The following is a 19,910-nucleotide window of genomic DNA, read 5'->3' as shown; positions in this document are numbered from 1 at the left end:
ACCATCATCTATTTTCTAGCTTCCCCGTTTCAATGAACTTTAAACTAGGAAGTCCTCAATATTCTGGATTAGAATACTACGAATTCATACCGCACCAACCAACCCCCTTCTTGAATTTTAATACAATACAGGAGAATGAGATAAAGATGTTGAGTTGTAGGAGGATAACTATTGCCTGCCATAAATAGGCTGTTTTGACTGTCCTTGGTTTAATTCCAATTGTCTGTGGTATTTCTCAGATTTAGACCCTTGGCAATCACAGTTGTCACATGTATGTCAACTGTGTGCCATGTCTATTGACAGGTTCTAGGCACAGGGACAGAGCTGAAGGATTAAAATATCGACCACCGCGACAATTTGTTAAATATGAAGCATACAGTTTCCTGTCCACGGGTCCCAAAAGTACTGCACATAGACCGATGTGACAGAGATTTGACAACCAAAATCTCAGAGGGAGGCATCAAATGACCAACTATCAGAATAATATCAGGAGCCACATATGTGAATCTTGATCAAAAATACAATACTCAACCTTAAGATAAAGCTCTTTGAATTTTCACAAGGAATAAAATTCAAAGGAATTAAGATTTTTCAACCCCAAAAGTTTAAAGGAGTCTCAATTAAAATTAATAAGTTTGAGGAAAACAGCTAAATATATATATATGCCTAATCAAGTTTAACACAATTTTACACCATTAACAATACTTCCATCTATACAAAATTCTAACCGCCAAAATATTCGACAAAAGAGTAATATACTTACAAAATGTCTCCTTAGAAAACAGAAACCCAGTGTCTAAGTGAACACAAACATATGGCCTTAGTCTGCTCAGCAGCTGGAGAGAGAGTGACTGAAGACAGATTCAGGAGCCAAAAGGAAACCCACTGTCCCCCACTGTGAGGGGCTCCCAAGCCTTGACAGTGTCACCCCCAGGTCCCCTTATCTAGTAATCTCTGGTCAAATAAGTCTAGATTTCCACTGAAAGAAGGGGTTCTATCTACAGGGCCATGTGGTTCTCATCAGCAGGCTGGGAAACAGGGAGGCAAGTCTTTGACACCCATATCCAGTTTCAAAGTTACTCCAAAATGGTGACAGATATGGCAGTTAAAAAGCCTCTTTATATAATATTTATGGTTTATGTGCATGAAGGTCATATGATACATCTTAGAATATTTCTTTGCATCTCATTTTTGAAAATTTAAGAATTTTAACTGATACTGTAATATTAGAAATCTTCTATATAAAAAAAATTTACAACCAAAATTTATTGTAAAATATGATAGATCTTTTTATCTAGACTGGGCAAAGTGTTTATAACAAAGGCTAGAAAATGAAAAATTATATTTTTTATGCCCTGGGTTGACAGCTATGTCACACAAAGTTGAAATGATTTCAAATATCTAAACATTTTGAATCTCTGCTCAAACTGTTAACCGCCCTGAAACAAAGAACGACTTGATTCATGCGACACAGCATCGTTGGTTATGGGACTGTATAATTTTATCTGAATCAAGCATGTGGTTTCTGACACAAACATCTTTTTTGATACTTGCTTGAGGGAGAAAAAAATATCTAAGGAGGGACCTGCCAAAAAGTGTTTTTCCCAGCATGAAGGAACAAACATAGCAGTGACATTGTTTATTTTGTGGATTACTGTCACTGCTCTCCCACTTTTGTTTACACATACACATCAGCGGTCAAATGTATACACATTAGGTGCACCAAGTACACAGGTATATTATACATACACATTGACAAGCCTAACTTTGATATGGCTGGCACACCTCTCCTGCTGATTCACAGGGTTTATCGGGGTGTTAATTATTATGATCAGCTTCTAATTAACAGCTTCTAGTTCCACTCAATGAGTGCCACTTCAGGTGATCAAGGAATATTCGAGAAAACCTTTTTGCGTAATGTCATCATGTAGTGTTTGCATAAGTAATAAAAAAAATAATTATGTGTAGGCGCTGTCAGATAATTAAAGATATTAAATTCATTTCTATCAAATAAAAATTCAAAAACATCTTAAATAACTATATGCTCTCTCTCTCTCTCTCTCTCTCTGAGAGAATGATTTTTGTTCTTTTGTTGGGACCAAGTATCCATGTGGAGTCCGTTATATTGGACCCATGTTGCAGCACTTCCTCTGAGAAAAAGCCACAGGTCATTAGTCACTGCCTTGTCTCTTAGAGTGAACCAGTTGCACCAGTTGACAAAATCTCTCAGCTTGTTTTTTGCATTAACATCAACATGTTAAAATATCCCCTGTTGGGATCTTAACAGTTGTATCCCCTTATCCCTCACTGTTTCTGTCTAATGACTTGGTCATTTGATCTTTGTCACTAAACCTCTTGAAAGGACCCTAATGCAGACATTATTTAGTTTCCTGTTGATTCTAGCTAAGTTTTTTGGGATCTCTGGTTTAAATCAAGATTTTGCCATTTTGACCCTTCCTGATAGCTTGTCCTTTCGATGACCAGGAAAAAGTCGTAAATTTAGAAGTGGGGGGAAAAGACTCAAAACCAAAATCTTGAGGGAAGGTTGGGGATATTAATTCCTTTGTCACCAAAATTTTATATAATCTGCATGTGTTTTTTGTCAGACATTTCTCACAAGGCAAATCAAAAATAAAAAAGGCCATATGATAATAATTCAAAACCCACTTTCTCACCACAAAAGAGACTTTGACAAACTTTTTATGTCTCCGTTTAGTGTAACCCATGAGAGGACAAGGTCATTATCCCAGCGGGCCATCTCTCCAAATGCTGCTGCAAACCAGATGCCTGGAAAACCTTCATGGGAACAAAAATTACTCTGCCTTCAGTGTTATCCTGTGACATGTTCAAGCATCCACAATTTCAAGACTGTTTAAAAATTAAGTTAGAAAGTTAAATCATGTTGACAGACAATTTTCAAGACCCCCATTCTGTTTGTGAAAATTGGTGTTATTGAACTAGGAAAATTAAATAAACAGCCTCAGAGACACCGCTAGGACTCAGAAATGCTTTTTGTCAAGTGACGTCAAATTGTCACAGGGTGAAATGAAAAACTTGGCAATAATTCTTCATTGGGCTTTCTAATTTCATTCTACAGTGACTTTTTCAGTGTCCCATCTCTTAATAAGGCAAACAAATGAGAAAAATCTATAAGAATTACGTTTGTGTCTTGTTTATGACAAAGCAAATTAAGATTGTCCCCCAGCCCTTCATGGTTGTTTCGTCCCAATGAACATAAAACAATCAATGAAAAGGGGACTTTTATTTAATTGATAAGACACTAAAAAGCTGTAATCTGCCAATGAAGAAGTATGATGGTTGAAACACATTCTAGCAAAACTTGTTCAAACAAAAGAAAAAAAAATTGGGAACTTGAAGTGACCAAACATAAAATAATGAAATGTAGCAAGGAGGATTTGAGACAATAACTTGGACAGAAAGAATGCACATAATTTGCAATAGTTAGATATTTTAATTTAAAATAACAAAAGCACTATCTCGGTTTACCGATACAAGCGTGATTGTAACAGGCATGTTGCTCAAGATTGTGCTTAAAAAAAGGAGAAATGTCTGCATGCTCAATGTACTTTAATTATGAAGCAACTTGTAAATCAAATCTGTATCAAATTAAATTGACAAACGTAAAGAAGTAAAATGAAACTCAGATCCCCTCTGAAACCTCCAATTTCATTTGATAAGGTTTTTTGTGTCAGTTGCTGAGTTCCTGTGATGTCCCTGTTCTTGGCAGACTGACTGCGGGACAACTGATTAACAGATACACAGCAAGCAAACACCCAATGTCACTGGAATTTTGTGACCCCTTCCTTTCTTATCACCCCGTGATGGAGATGAGGGGAGGAAATGATGTATAGGGTTTCTTGGTCTGTTTTGGTAAAACAAAACCCGATCTCATCACTTCAGATAGGGTGAGCTGTTTTTCTAGTTTGTCCTGGGCCATTACTTTTCCCTTTGGATTGATTTTTGCTGGGGGTGACCATTCCCTGGAATGACATTATCTACTGTCATATGAGAGCCCTGTTGGATGATTTTATGACAATTTCAAATTTGTCTCTTATCACGAGTCTGACAGGCCTGTGAAGATTCATCATGCTAACTTACAAGATCCACTCAATAATCCACCGATACCCATGCACATATTCTCTACCAATAATAATCCTCCCATGTTCAAGACCATTGTTAGAAAATTATGACAATTTAAGCTATCTTCCACAAGGAAATGCAATTGATACACATCAATTCTTAGTCAATTTAAATTTATATACATGTACATGTTTTTCAGCAATTGCAAAATAAAAAAATTTATGATATCAAAATGGTGTGGGTTTGGTTTTTTGTTTTTTTGGGTTTTTTTAACAAATCAGAATCAAAGTACTAACAGATCAGCTGATGGTCACAATTCATTAGTCAAATATACATCTCTCTCTCTGTTTACTGGCCTGCAAACTTCGAAATGGTGAAACTGTAAATCCTTTATTTTTTAGTAATGTTTCAGTAGAGTGAAGGCATTAATTTAGCAATGTTTCAGTAGAGTGAAACTTTCTCAGATGTGTTGAAAAAAAAACCAGTCAATAATAATCTAATTTAAAATTAGATCTTTGATTCGATCACTCCAACTGGATCGCCACATAGCGATCTAGTCGGAGTGGATCAAAGATTTAATTTTATTTAGATTGGTCAATACTGAGAGCAAAAGTTACAACAACTTGAATCCTTAAAATAAAGTCCCTAAGAATTCCCTCCCACCCACCTTTTACATTAAATATCATTCAAGTATTCTATGTATCTTAATAGAAGGAATATTTTCTAGCAAGTATTCAACATTCTCCAATCAGTTGAAGTACCAGTAAGTTGTTACAATTGTATTATATTTTTGATATACATCTACTACACTTACAAACATTATAGCTTTGACCTATCCCAATTCATGAAAAATTCTGCTAGTTTTCAAACTGAAATCACCAGATTCCCCTAAATCTTTCTTTGTATTCAGTTATTCTAAATCTCTACTTGATTGCTTCACATATTTTTTACTCTGTAATACAAAGTATACTGATATATTCAAATTAATGTCGCTTTTTCTAAAACTGAGGCTCACATGCACAGGTTGTAGTCAAACATTGTAGATTTCCTAAATATTTTCAGAGTAACACTGATAGTGATACTTAGCTTGATATGAAAATGTAGATGGATGCAAGTATCTTCTGTATACATGTATATCTAGATTAACTTTTGAAAGAAATTGAAACATTTATCATAACATGTGGTCACTTTTTATCTAAAAATAAATGCACTATTCCACCTTTCTTGAAGTTTGCTTATATGCGTGTAAATGAGTTTATTAGCAACATTATGGGCAATTTAAAGTATCGGTAATCTGTTTGAATAATATCAAGGAAATTCATCAATATAATTTACAAGTGTAAGCTATCAACAAAGAAATATTACCAATCATAACAATTCAGGGTAATGACCAGGAGATTAACAGTCTCCTTAAACCCAATGATATTTTCACCATATAAGGATAAAGTGCAATTAAGCCTTGATATTTTTCATTTCTTTTGCAGACATTTGCGTAATACTATAAGAAACAAGAGGATAGGTTTTAATATATATCTGTGCCATTCAGATCATAAGATGAAAATGCAGCTATCCAATATTGTGTCAATTAACAGTTACAAGAGGTGTTAACTACTGTTAATTGTTTACTCATTCTCATTATGTAAGTAACTGCTGCACTTTACTAATTGATTGTTACTAATTAATAGATAGACTGTCTGGAAAGTCAGCTACCTCTGAGCTTGTGTCACCGCAATTTTTACTTGTACAAAGGTCATAAATTTAGCCGAGTGGGTGGGGGGGTATAGTGGTTGTAGGGGTGAGGGAGCATCTCGGACAAGACTAAAAAAATTTAAGCAATTAAATTCAACAACCATGAAGTATAATATATATATATATCTTATAATTTGAAAAAAAAAACTCCTAGAAAGAAAAATAAAAAAAGGAACAAAATACAATTATTTACACTTGTGAAATTAATTTCAAATCAGATTTCATTTTCTTTCTCTTAAATGGATGTTAAACATTTTCCCCATATAAAATAAAATTAATGATTTAATTTATATAGAAATTTAAAGTCCCTGAACAAAGGAACCCAAAAGTTGTAAGTTTTGTATAAATTTTTTTATTTAATGGTAAAGACCTAGTAAGTTGTCAGAACTTGTGTCCGAACCATTTGTATCTTATATATATCTATACAATAAAATATGTTCATAATATGCAATAGACTCAGTATGTTCACAAAAATGTGTATTTTACTGAATAAGGCAAAGAAACTTCTGTCTACTAGCTACTGGTACTTCACGCACACCAGAATTTGCTTTTGATGGAGTATTCTTTAAATACATTCCAAACTGAAGATAAATTTTCCTCTTTCAATAAGATTGTAGCCATTGTATAATAGCCTTGCCTTTGACAATACCAATGATCTCGTTTTACCACTTCCCCAAATCTTGTATGTTGATACTCATTTAACCCTTGACTTCTTTCCACTTTAAAATAACATAGAGGGACCTTCCCATAAAACGCGTACTCTCGATCACTTCAGGCGGGAGACGTTCCCCTCCTTTACTCTAATTACAGAGGAGACTGGTCCAATTTTGTGATAATTTTTTATTTTTTGCATGACAGACACCAATAGTGACGGGGGATTCTTTGATGACTGTGTATCATCTAACTCTGATTGGTTAATCTAATTAGCCCGAGTTACTCTCCAACTCACACTGGACCACGGCTAAATTGTCATAAACGGATCACTTAATGCTTGCAGACATCTACTGTTTTACTTATTGAAAAGTTGATGTATATTCCTCTTAATCTGCACAACTTTATTAGCATAACTGGCAAAGCAGACATCTCGTTACTGAGGGCCCGATGTTCCTTTGTCAGGCACCGAAGCCCATGGTTTGACAAACACACACTGTCTGGTACTCTGCTTCGTTTCCATATTAAAATCAGTAGTCAGCTTTAAATCGGTCAATTCAATCCAAGATTCAGACATCTATCCCTTGCATAAATTACATTAAAACCATTAATTTATCATATCAGATTTTTTTCATGAAAACTTGTCATTCGTCCCAACAGCTATCTTAGCTCTTTCTTTCAATTACAAGTAGATTCTGATGTGTTTTGAAAAATGTGAATGCAATTAGATCAGGTAAATCTGAAATGGAATTACCATTATCAGAATTTGCTAATCGAAATAGCACAATCTTAATCTCACAGATGTCCAGATTTGACAATTTCCTTCTTCAAACACTTGTGAAAATCAATTCCTTAGAATTATACGTCACACAAATCTTAAATTACAGTAAAAATCATCAATTATGCATGGCCTTGTCACCACCCTGATTAAAGCCACGTTGGATCATTCCTAATCCAATACAAACAGATTCAAGATACCCTGTAACCCTATGCTGTTACTATAAAAGACAACATTAAATGTCATAACAAAATCTTATTAAATGTTAAGATTTATAAAAATAAATGCCATAATCAGCATCTTTACAATATCTATACATTTAGTACATAGATGTATTCAGAGCAATGCTTTTTTCCTCTGAACTTGCCTTGTTAAATTGTTAGTTATAAATAGATAAAATATTGTAATTTGATATCCTACAAAGAAAAATATATACAAAAAGGCGTGAAATTGAAATTTTTTACTTTTTTTTTTTATCTATTTAATTTTACTCTTAATCTTTGAAAAAAAATTGCCCAGCAATAGAAAGCTTATGTTAAGATAAAATGGCTTAAATTGATTTCATAAAATGTGTTATTTAATTTATGTTAATACACTGTAATTCTGCAGAATCAATTTGCAAAATATTTTCTAAGGGAAACAATCAACTAAATACTCACAGCTAAATATCATATAATCAAGTTGAACATTTGAATTTAATTTCTTTGTGTATATCTATGAGAGTGAAATAGATTAAAAAGTATGATATTCACTTCAACCAAACTCAAAATGATACATATCACTGGCTAATCTTCCTCTCATTCAGAAAATGTGCAAAAAATTCGTAATGGGGAAGCTAGTATTAAAATTAAAAACATTTATTTGATTAAGAAAATTTTGAACAAACTGACTTTACAAACATGTTATCATTGAAGTATATGATAGAACAACCAGTAGATGCATCTAATTTTCTTTGATCTTATATTTTTTAAAATGATAAATAAGGGGCTTACCATGAGCTACCCATCCATGTTTGCAGCCATCACAGGAACGAAGAAGAAGTTTACCAGGTGAAAAACACTCGCAGGTACAATTGGGAAAAGTGCAGCGGATTGCCTGAAAACAAAGCCGAGTAATTGGTGACTTATTATTGATGAAGTTCAACATGTGTCGATACTGGTCAGTTTTGGATAGGTCCAGAGCCCCACTCGAGGGAGCACTAGAAATCTCAGACACACTGCCCACAGACTTGGGTTTGTCATTTTGAGACAAATCTAACAGAGATGAAACTGACAAAAATTTCCTGGATTTGGACAGATCCAGAGAGGTGGCAGATAAACTGCTGGTATCCATGGTTACTGTTCGACACGGTTTTTGATTTCTTTGGTGAAAGTAATATACACCATCACCTCTAAATTCTACATTGTCAACTCCGCGAACAGTCATTGGTACAAGTTATAGCAGGGCACACAGAAGAAAACGTCCCACAGCTTCTAGTCTTTTAAAAATAAATTATTTGAATAATAAAAAAATTATAGTAGATTCAACACATTTGAAAAGAAAAGATATAGAGGAAAAGAATCTTCAAAGTCTTGAGTCCGTAGTCTTAACTCATGTTCAATAGTGCACATTTCTTTCGGTCCAATGAGAAACATCACATCTTCTCGGGCCATTATTGAAAGACAATTGTTGCACAGCATTTGAGCAAAAGCCGGATAGAAGGCGGGCACTTAAGGGAAGTGATTAACGAATTGACTTGTGCCATCACAGAAATCACCCCGCTCTTCAAAATTGATAAAACACATGTTCGCTGTTTTCTGCTAGTGGAGTATTGGGAATCACTTGCAAAAATGTCTTTGGTTTTGTGTGGTGGAGTGATTCAATTAAGAGTTTCAGGTTATCAAATGATGAAAAGAAACCAATTGTGTTCCTCCTGATGCAATTTCCACTCAAACTCTTATGTTTTATCTAGGATCTATGAATATGATTTTTTTTCCTTGTGTGTTTTATTATATTTTTTTTAAAGTTTCAGATCTTCACACATCTTGATCTCATATTCCAGCACGTTTTGTTAATACTTTCAAAAATCTCTAAAAGAAAGTTGAATGAAGCCTCCTAGTCCAATGGAATTGATGGGTTTGGAATAAATTATGGCAATGATTTAGGCAGGCTTAAAGCAATCAAATTGGCATGCAGAAGGCATGACATTAACTATTGATGAGACAAAGCTGTTGGCAATTTAAACCAGATCAAATAACTTCAATTTTTCTGTTGTCATTTCCCAATATGTGGACATTTTTTCTTCAATGGTATAATCATAGAATATGGCCTCAACAGCATGTCTTATTTGAAGATTTCTCTTTAAATAGCAATGCAGGTTGACAATAACTAAAATGCCCCTGTTAAGTTTGCAACCTTGTTGAAATTTATATCTCTTTCGTTTGAGTATCAGCATCTTAATATCAATTCAAAGAGAATAGAAATTACCGGTTATTGGCCCTGTATTTTAATCAGTGTCAACTTAAATTTAAAATCCAAGTGTAAAATGAAGGCATGAAGTCGCCTCAGGCTGTTTCTAGCCTCATTATTCTAAGAAATAGTTAAAACTTGACAAAGAGATTTTTTTCTTTTCCAGTTGGCATGTTCATTCTTTCATTTGTGAAGAGAGCCAAATTTGGCCCCCTATAATGTCGCTAGCTTTAGCTTAACTTGCCTCCATAATTTAGCTACAAGCTTCACCGCTGAATTTCTGTGATTGAAACTTTGCAGGGTTTATTTGGAGGAATTTTGGAAGATTAGGAGTGACAGTTGCGATTCGAAGAAAATACTTGCAGGCAGTGGTCCTGTGAAGAATTCCCAGGAATGAGGGGGTCTATTTAGGATAATACCCTGAGTATTCCACTAATTATGAATTCCATTTCATTAAGATTTTTTCAGTAATCAATTAATTGTTCAAAGCGACAGCTAGAAGCTCCTTGCATACCAGAAGAAATAATTATATACCGTTTTTTAACAATTCAACCATTCTTTCTTTTTTCACATATAAGCTCTGACATTCTTGGTTAATTTGCAGGAAGTCATATTTTATGGGACTCGATCCTTAAGTAACTCCCATTACAGAGGAAACAGAAGTTAGCCATCTTGTATTGCCTCGGCAGAAACTCCAACAGCTGTGGGGGTGAAGCATGAGACCTCATTAATTCAATATTAATGTATGGGAGTCACATAATTATCTCTCCCCCCTCAGACGCACTAACTCATACAGCACACAGGGACAAGGGGGTGTGTAACAGTATCAGTATGGGACTGTATTTAATTTCTTTGAATTGAGAACCCTTTTTTATTTTTACAATGCTTATATTTTTCAGTTAGAGAATATATGGGGATGTTGAATATACTTCCTTAGTATTTGCAAGACAATACTTACAAACACACTAGCAATCAAAGAATAAGACATATTTATTAACAATCAATGGTAGCATGCAGTCATTTTCTATCCATGAGGGAAATTTGCCTCCTGATATGTAATATTAAAGACTGAGGTCTACCAAATATGTGACAAAACTTCCACTATACCCAGTATATGTCAGAAATACACAATTCAATATCACCAAAACTTGTCTCACAGGTCGGTTTTATATATCAGAAACCAGCATTATTTATCAGGCTAAGACAGGAAATGTGTCAAAGGCTTTGGGCTAATTTTTCCTTATGAGAAGGATAGGCCTATATTTTGGCAATAGAGACCTAGGAATGAGCTGAATTCCAGTATATCATTGAAGCTCTACGAAGTTCCCTCTGACTTGAGGCTTCTTTTATGACCAATCAGGGACGTCCGATAAAAACTCGCTGATGTCCTTAAACACGCAATGATACATCAATATTGTACAAGCGAACCCAATTACCACGAATTTGGTGTCGTATGAGAAGTTGCAATGAAATGCACAATGATATCATTGATATGACACTTTCCTTATTTTCCCAGACTTTTTCATTGAAAATAAATGAGATATTTTCCAAAAAAGAATCTCTCTTGTGACAATCAATTTCAATTAGACTTTGGCAAGAATGAGCAATCTCCAGAAACTGCTATCTCTGAAGATATTTTAGGCATTGTATGTTAAAGATTTGTCAAACATCAGACAAGATACTGTAGAAATTCATTTGCAGGACACAAATTCAGCCTATTTTAGATTTATAAATCACCAAGCTAGTTAAGATGATGTTATATTTAAATATATTTAAATATATGAACTCAAGGAACACTGTAGTGTTACCCTATCTAAACAGTACTTAGTAAATGCCATTCCACAGAAAAAGTGCAAAAATTTTTATCAATCTATGCAAAATTACTCTGTATGTTATAAATGCAAATTGTTAAAACAAATGTAAGCTTGCATTCTCTAGAAAGAGGAGGAATTTTATATCTGACCAAATTACTTTTTTAAAAAAGTTGATTTGTAATAAAAAATTTCAAAAATGCGGGCCATTAAGAAGCAGTGTATTTCATGTAAGAAATTTTTCAAAAGATATAAAATGATGACTCAGTTCAACTGCCAAGGTCACAAGGTTATTTGTTGAGATAATCTCTCTTTTTATGACTGGATTTATATAGTTACTAAGTACCCTGTGAACTAGGGTTTACAAACCATGTTTACGCATCCTAAGGGTTTATTCTCAAGTTGACAACAGAAATACATTACCTCTGCAATGAAACTAAACTCAAGGATGTAATGAGTTCAGCTTGTGCAAGTAATATTCATTTTTTTTTTTTAAGTAAAGAAAAAAATGTCCCGGTTAATGATCAGACTTAATTTCAGTGGCTCAGTCAAACTTTTTTTTTTTGATGGCGTGTGTTACCAATAAAAGGGGGTCTTTTCATCTGCGGTATCACACAAAATTTTATACGACAGTTTAATTTTCATCATTAATTCTATCTAGTCTCTGCCTCTTGCTCTTTCATATTCAGCCAATTTCATCAACCAGGATAATATCTATTGAAATCTTTACAGGAACAGCAGTCTAAGGAGTGCTGCAGTGAGGTTCTTATGGAGGTTTTGATGTTTTCTCCTCTGTATCCGTTGGATGTTCTTTGGCACAATGACCCACAATAGGCAGGGAACAGGTCTCTTACTTGGCTCTAAAGCTTTCCTTCTTTACAATCAATCAGGACCCCAAACTAAACATAATCACCCAAATTGCAGGGTTTCAAATCTTTGAATAATTAGTGGAACACCACCAGTTCTGTCTCAGGGAGACGATGTTCCAGCCAAACTTGAAATGGAATCAAAAACATGTATCATTGTGTTTTATTGAAATCATCTGTTGGCATGGCAATATGCGTCAGAGATTCTGTGTTTTCAATAAAACTGAAAAGTTCGGGACACACGATAAAATGAAACCCAGCACAGGTCTCAGGTGAAGATGATACCTGGTAATTGCCCTCACGTTGCTACGGTAATAGACTCCAGCTAAATCAAAATTGGGAACCCCACTTCTCTCCGTGTATATGTGTTCTTTGTCATTTAATAATCTTAACTTGAAGAATGTGGTTCCAGAGTTCGCCTTAATGTTTTTATCCTTCTTTTTCCAAACTGTTTTTAAGTTTTAACTATCGGTTGTAACCTCCCACTTGATTTAAAATTGGATTTGTACTCTGAGAAAGACAATCCTTGTGAAACACATAATTTTTATGATCTTGTCGTACTAACATTTTTCTAAGCTACACAGTTGCAAACTGTTGATAATCTCCCCTGCAGCAGAGTTTATCTCCCTTAGATTTGACTACATTTTTCTATCTAGCATACAATCTTGAGTGTATTTTTTTATGCTGATTTATACAACAGGCACTGAAATATTCACACCAGATTCTGTAACATAACCCAAGGACCAGATCAAATGTTATCACTATCTTAGGTAGCCTGTCTTTAGGTTGATCTACACAAATCTCCCACATCAAAGCTCCAGTGAACGGCTGAAATTACATACAGAGATAGGCCCCCAGATCCATCCAGAAACTGTTTTCAATATTGTCACTTCCTGCTTCAGTAACGAAACAACTAGAACGGATAAAATTTCTCTACATTTACAATTTGTTTTTTTGAATATCCAAGACAAGGTTGTTTTTTTTTAATTCTATATTTTGTTTTTTGATATAAAATCTCAGATCAAAGTTAAATTTTTGAATAGTTAATTGATTTATGTTTTTTGATTAAATCAAAAACCAATTTGAAATTATTCAAAACCAAACTTTTAATTAACTTGGAACAATAAGCAAGCAGAAATTAAAAAATGTCACTTCATCTATTCTTGTTTGTTTTTTAATTTGATCAACTCGAGACTTAAGCCACATCAATAGAGCTGAATTAATCACTTTATACACACTGTAAATCAATCTGAGAATAAACTCAGCATTGAATGAAGTATTTTTTGAAGGATTATTGTCGCTAAGTGCCCTGATAGATTTGTCATACAGTACAATTATTTGTCCCCCAATGAGTCCGATACCAATCCATTCAATGTCCCCAGTGCCGCAGAATTAAGCTATTCAATGACATTGATTTTGCGCTAAATCATCAGCTTGTACGGTGACCAGGACATAGATTTCCACCCTCTCTCTCCATCAAGGATGGCAACTGGTTTCAAAAGAATCCCTCGACTGTATTGTCCTCAAAAAAGCTCTTCTCTCCCGATCTGTCATATTTCTGGGAGCCAACATGGGCCAATATGATTTGTAGGCATTGATTTCTGCAGGCGATTAATCTATGTGACAGCAAAGAGGTTCTTTTGAGTGTTTTAAATGTTATTTAAAAGTTTCATATTCTGGATTTAATATCCCCAGGGCTCGCCCGTATTCTGTCAGCCCCATAGAGTCACAAATTTGAAACTGTCCTGGGATTAGCTACAAATTAAAACCTCAGAACTTCCAATGTGTCTTGTGACATAAAGACAATATTGAGATCTTAAGGTTCTTCCCACTTTTCGGAAATGTCATTAACACGACAGTAGAAATGAGTAAGGGAATTACATTTCAGAGGCAATCTAGGAAGATACGACAAAAAATCTCGAAGACGTCACATAACTCAATGTGTCATCAGTTAGAGATATCATCCGATGGGGAGAAATGACAAGTTATAATCCTAAACAAAACACAGACTATGTGTTATATGAGATCCCCTAGTTGGCTGTTGTGATCAACTGTAATTTACTTTGGAACCTATTGGCTATTGGTTATTGGCTATATTGCGACAATAAATGTGAATTTTTTACTGTTAACTTAATACACAATTTATGTCTCAAAATAAAGAGAAAAAAAATTATGCTTTTAATTAAAGGAAAAACATTGATAATATCAAATATTAAAATTCTAAAAACTTAATAATTTTTAAAAGAAAAATACATAAATTCAATTTCAATTTTTGAAAGTGAAAAAAAAAGCAATTCAAATAAAATATATGCAGTTTTAATCAGGCATATCGGTTAACATTAAAATTCAATGATTTTTTTTCCACTTTGAAAATGTTAAATTTTGAGAAAAAAAATGTTATCAATATTAAATTAATTTTTAAAAAAAGACAAGGAATAGCTAATGAGGAATTTTTCTTTAAAAAAATAATCCATTTAATGGCATTGATCAATCTAAATGACAAAACACATTATTTTGGTAATTATCAATTTTCATTCATAAAAATGAAACCCCCTTCAGAGAGGCCCTGGGAGGATGTGGCTGGTTCCTTTATGAATGAAGAAGAGTGTAGGGGTCTATAAATAGAACATTCCTCCTGAGCATCCTCCAATGGGAGGAAGCCCCAATGTCATACATCAACATCTGTTTTGTTTGATCAGATCTCAGTTTATTTTATCTTTCTTAAAAAAATCACAATTTCATATTTTGTACGGAGCAGAATTCCTTCCCTTTCCTCTAATTAGCCTAATTGCCTAATGTGCGAGTTGGAATCTCCTAAATGTGATTAAATTACTGGATATTAACCATCATCTTGTCATTTGACAATAGGTAATTTGGTCATTTATTCACTAAAACACATGAAACAAAAATAAAAATCTACTCAAATTGTCTTCAGTTCATTAAGAAGTAAAATTAAACTATCTTATGCTTTGTTCTTTAAAAGAAAAAAAAATGAAAATGAATGACATCCTCATTTTTTCAATGACTTCAAGTTCTTAAAATGTTAATGAAAATGACAAATGTATCCCTTACCTCCAAAGGTTTCATCATCTGATCCCAGCGACCATAACAAAGTCTCTTTCTCAAGGACCGGCCAAAATGTCCCAAGGTTCTGTAGGTTCCGTCCGCCCTGTGAAGACGACACAGTGTATTTTTTCTGACTGGCTATCTCTGTGAAGAGCTGGGGATGGTTGCACAGCAGACGACTTTCTGGAAAGGAACCAAAATCACCCCAAATTTAGGCTAGCTGGCATCACAGCTGACAGGGGAACAAGATGTTCCTTACTGTCAATTTATCTCCAACATAAACAAGGCAGCATCAGTTTGCGACTTTTCAAGAGGTTAAAACCAGTCAAAGTTTAGAAGTGCTGTGGCGCATTTAGTGGATGCGTTCGCGTGGCTGCAGTTGTTTCGCTTGTCTTTAATGGCAGGAAATCATCATTAAAATCTTAATATTTCAAAGGAACAAACACAAATTGTCTAAACACCAGTATGAGATAGATAAATTTGTCACACATGTTTCATACTTGCTTTTTAAGACAACAAAGAACTCATGAGTTTTTTCATTCCCAACTTGTGTAATGTCTAACAAATATCTAGAAAGTTGTGCAACTGGTCTGCATATTGTGTACAGTACCAGTAACTGGTCAGTATCAACCCAAGGGAACATTAGAAGAATCTTCAAGCAGGCACATTCAATTTTCCTGGAGATCACTGAACCAAAAGTTTATTTTTAGTGTGAAATGGGTATAACCATGTGTGATTAATCCTTTGAAAAAAGACAGTGATATATAGGAAGCAGATTCCTCGTACTGCTCCATGGATGGAGAGGCTGGATGGTGGGATGGGAGAGCATTGCAAGCACTTCGATATGGTCATTGCCGAGACAAACTTAATACACAGACAAACTGGAGACAGATTATCTTGAAATTACGAGGCGAGACAAAAATAATCAACAAGGAAAAAGCCTACTTAGATGCACGTCTTAATTCTTATTTCATGAACAATGTAACCTACAAAGCATGCAGTTTTAAGGAGATTTTTCATAACTCCAAAATTTAACAGAGAGAGGAAATTAATTCAAGTATACTAATTCTTTTAACAAAGCATTTAATAACTGCCCACAACAAAACCCTGGTTAAATTGTTTTTTTCGTTTTCCCCCCAGTACTTATTTCGGTCCAATTAGTTAGTGTCCTTGATATAAAAGGCCGACCATCTTTATTGTCCAGCAGAGTCCATGAGGAGATTTAGTATTCAGTTCAGCATTTGCATGACCCTTTTAGATAACACCCATGGGACCCCCAGAGCAAGTGATCAACACTACTTGTAACCAACATTACAACCTGCATGACACTTCACAAACAACACTTGTCTTAGCAAAAATTAATTATTCAACAGGCCCTTAATTAAATTGCCTGTAGCACAGAGGCCTAAAAAAATGTCATAATTTCTCCAGTTCCAATATTGGTGTCCACATTCAGTGCTTTTCAAGTTGAATAGCGCTGTTTATTTTTTACTTAGGTTATGCTACTTGATTCAATATTTGGTTTGTCTCTAAGAAAATATTACTTGTAGATTTTTTTTCTTTTTTGTGGAAAATTGGTGTCCTTTTTAAGGTGATCAGTAAAGCTGATTACTTGAACCTTTTGGATAATTCATGGCTGTTGAAAGAAGACAGTAAAGAAAGTGGTAGTTATATTTAATTAGTTTGTAATAATCAGCAATCAAACATCAATACTTTTTTCCCTCCATTGTCAATTGACATTTATCACATTTCAGTGCTGCGGAGCAAAAATATAACCATGTTAGAGTTGGAAATATTCAGCTATCGCAAACTCTCTTATCGTCAACAATGCAAAAAAAAGTTTCCAAAAAATGTCATGAATGTAAAAAAAAAATGTCAGAAGACAATATTGATCGTTGGACTGGAAGACAGTCCATTTCCAAAGACATCCGATCCATGGAAAGATTGGAGTGGCCAATAAAAATTGTCACATTTTGCACGCTATAATGTTTTAATACAGAGAAAGGAGACATCTTCACCATAAAACAATTTTCTTTTCTAATTAATTATTGAGTCATTGTTCCGAATGTAACCTAATTAAATATCAATAATAAATGATGCGAGGAAGGTAATTGGGACCTGTGATATACCTGTACGAGACATCTGTCACGAATTGTCTTGTGATAAGTCAAATTGTCATGTCTTTGCTATCAAACGGCATACTGATTTGATTAAGTCAGCTGCCTCTGTGAACAAAAAGTTCCCCTGCAATGGTCTCCAGAGGGACATTCGGATGATTATGGTTACAAACCAAATCAATCTTAATTTAATTTCAAGTTCACAACTTTTAAATGAACTTCATGAAAAATAAAATACATTTAAAATTCAATGAAAATTTAAAAATTGAGTTTAATAATACATGTACATAATAAAAGAATAATTATTCATTTTCTGGGATGAATAGGAAGAAAGATGCAAAAATTATACGAATTATACTTACATTCACCTTTGTTGGCAAATGGACATCCAAAATCCCAAAACAGCAGGAGTGACAATGTAAAAAAGTGTCACCTTTGGAGGGTTATGAGTCTTTCTGAATCTGAATGATTGTCACTTGGAGATCAGTAGCCTAAAGCTTGGACATCCAGCACATCTTGGAGGAATCTTCTTCGTCTGTCCTGTGTTTGGGCAAGAGACGGGAGACAGGGATCATCTGTAACACATAAACCCACAGAGGTGATCCAGTTACAGAGCAGTAGGACACCCCAGGGACACAGCCTGGGGCCTTCAAAGGGGAACAGATAGGTGTGTTAAGTAACTGTCTACTGATAACTGTCCACATCTTCCCCTGGGGAGATCTGGTAGTGGGATGAGGAAATCTTGGATAGAGATACAGGGTGTTGTATAATCTGGGGTGTTTGTGTCAATCCTCGCACCCTCAGAGCTCTCCCCAGGAAGTCCTTCAGGAGGTCCACTACAGGAGCCCTTACTTTGGACAGAGAGGTGCTAATTTGTTCCCTTGTGTTGTCTTTGATTGGTTAATTCTTGGCATAATTGATTGACCACATCTTGGTCATCTGCAAAGCTTGACACAGATATTTGCTACATGGGGCAGGATAATGACTCTTATACCTTACATAAACTGGCTGCATTTTGCTGCTAATAGGAAACATGCTTCCCACAATTTGTAAACAAAATGACACAAAAAGTCATTGCCATTTGTGTTCAGAAAAAAATCAAAATCTATTAAATTTATGCAAAGATTATGACTGTATTTTAATAGGAATAAAACCAACACAAAGAACCACAACTGTTAATATATGGTGGAGACCTAAGTAGATATTGATGATAGGGGAGAATTTATATGAAATTTCCTCCTCTCTTCAGTAGCCCCTATAGATGATAAGATAAGAAAGCACACAAGAGAGATTCCTTCCAAGAAATCTGATCAGAGAAAAAAAAATGACAGATTAGCATCCCAGTGTAAAACTCATTAAGGCCCTCTATGTATTATCTCAGTGATAATGTAAAGAGATCCAACGGTTAATTGCATTATTTCTCATTATCACTTATTAAAGGTACTGCACCAACAAAAACTAATTACACTAACTTCTTGAAAGGCAATTTCAATGCCATCCAGCACTGTTCCCTGTCACAGTGGGGTTTGAAAAGCTACAAATCCCTTTTGTTCTTGGGATGTTTGGAATCCATTATTTAGGGAATTTTTTTATAGCAACTAGCAGAAGTAACATTCATGTAATTCTTTACATTCAAAAATTTCGAATTCTCAACTTTTACTCCTTTAGTCAAAATATTCAGTGGTGACTTAAATGTCACAGATTCTGAAATATCTTCCCTCTTCTCCAAAATATATAATAAAAAAAATTTCCAAATGGTTCAAGTCGTGATGCTTTGTTTCATTAATAATATAAAAACTTCAAGAATACTATCACCCCCTCCCCCTCCCTCCCCCCCTAAAAAAAAAAATTAAACTAAGTTTTCCCTCACTCCCAACCTGACTGATGAACAACAACAAAGATCCTTCACAAATCCAATATTGTTCCCCATAAAAGCCTGATCTCTAAAATTCCACAGTAACTGCCTTGACTTAATCAATTGGAGACATTTGAGGAGACAATCATGTTAGTTCCTCTCCTCATTTAATTACTAGGCTATTTAACAGATAATTTAACAAATTAATTAAGCATGAGGCCAATACTCTTCCATTGATCATAAACATTCAGATTCTATCAGTTCTCGGTAAAAAATATCAATTACGGATTAGTGTACTTTACTTTAATCCATTTCCGTAAAGGTCTTAAAATGTAAAGTTCTTAATAAGCAAAGAAACCTTCAGAGAAAAATTAGAGTCAAATGACACCCAAATTAATAACTGCTAACTACTGTTACAGTAATTGATACTGCTTCAAACACTAGGTTTTACTTATTTTAATGTACAAT

At 34.4% G+C, this 19,910-nt stretch overlaps 1 protein-coding gene across 6 annotated transcripts in view; it reads right to left on the bottom strand.

Moving 5' to 3' along the window:
- LOC128178904 (zinc finger protein basonuclin-2-like) overlaps positions 1-19,910 on the bottom strand; it is a 40,735-nt gene that overhangs the window by 15,894 nt on the left and 4,931 nt on the right. For 4 of the 6 annotated variants that reach the window (XM_052846313.1, XM_052846312.1, XM_052846315.1 and 1 more), the window contains 3 exons: positions 17,950-18,162; positions 15,477-15,653; positions 8,272-8,374 (listed from right to left, as the gene is read on the bottom strand). In XM_052846313.1, coding sequence (XP_052702273.1) covers positions 8,272-8,374; positions 15,477-15,494 — 121 coding nt within the window. In that variant the 5' untranslated portion in view covers positions 15,495-15,653; positions 17,950-18,162. Of the gene's footprint in view, positions 1-763; positions 1,501-8,271; positions 8,375-15,476; positions 15,654-17,949; positions 18,163-19,910 lie in introns of those variants that run through there. The other 2 variants (XM_052846316.1, XM_052846317.1) reach the window with 2 other exon arrangements.

Source organism: Crassostrea angulata, chromosome 3 (assembly GCF_025612915.1).
Source record: "Crassostrea angulata isolate pt1a10 chromosome 3, ASM2561291v2, whole genome shotgun sequence".
In the NCBI taxonomy this organism is placed as follows: Eukaryota; Metazoa; Mollusca; class Bivalvia; order Ostreida; family Ostreidae; genus Magallana; species Magallana angulata.
This window is presented reverse-complemented; position numbering and strand designations above follow the sequence as displayed.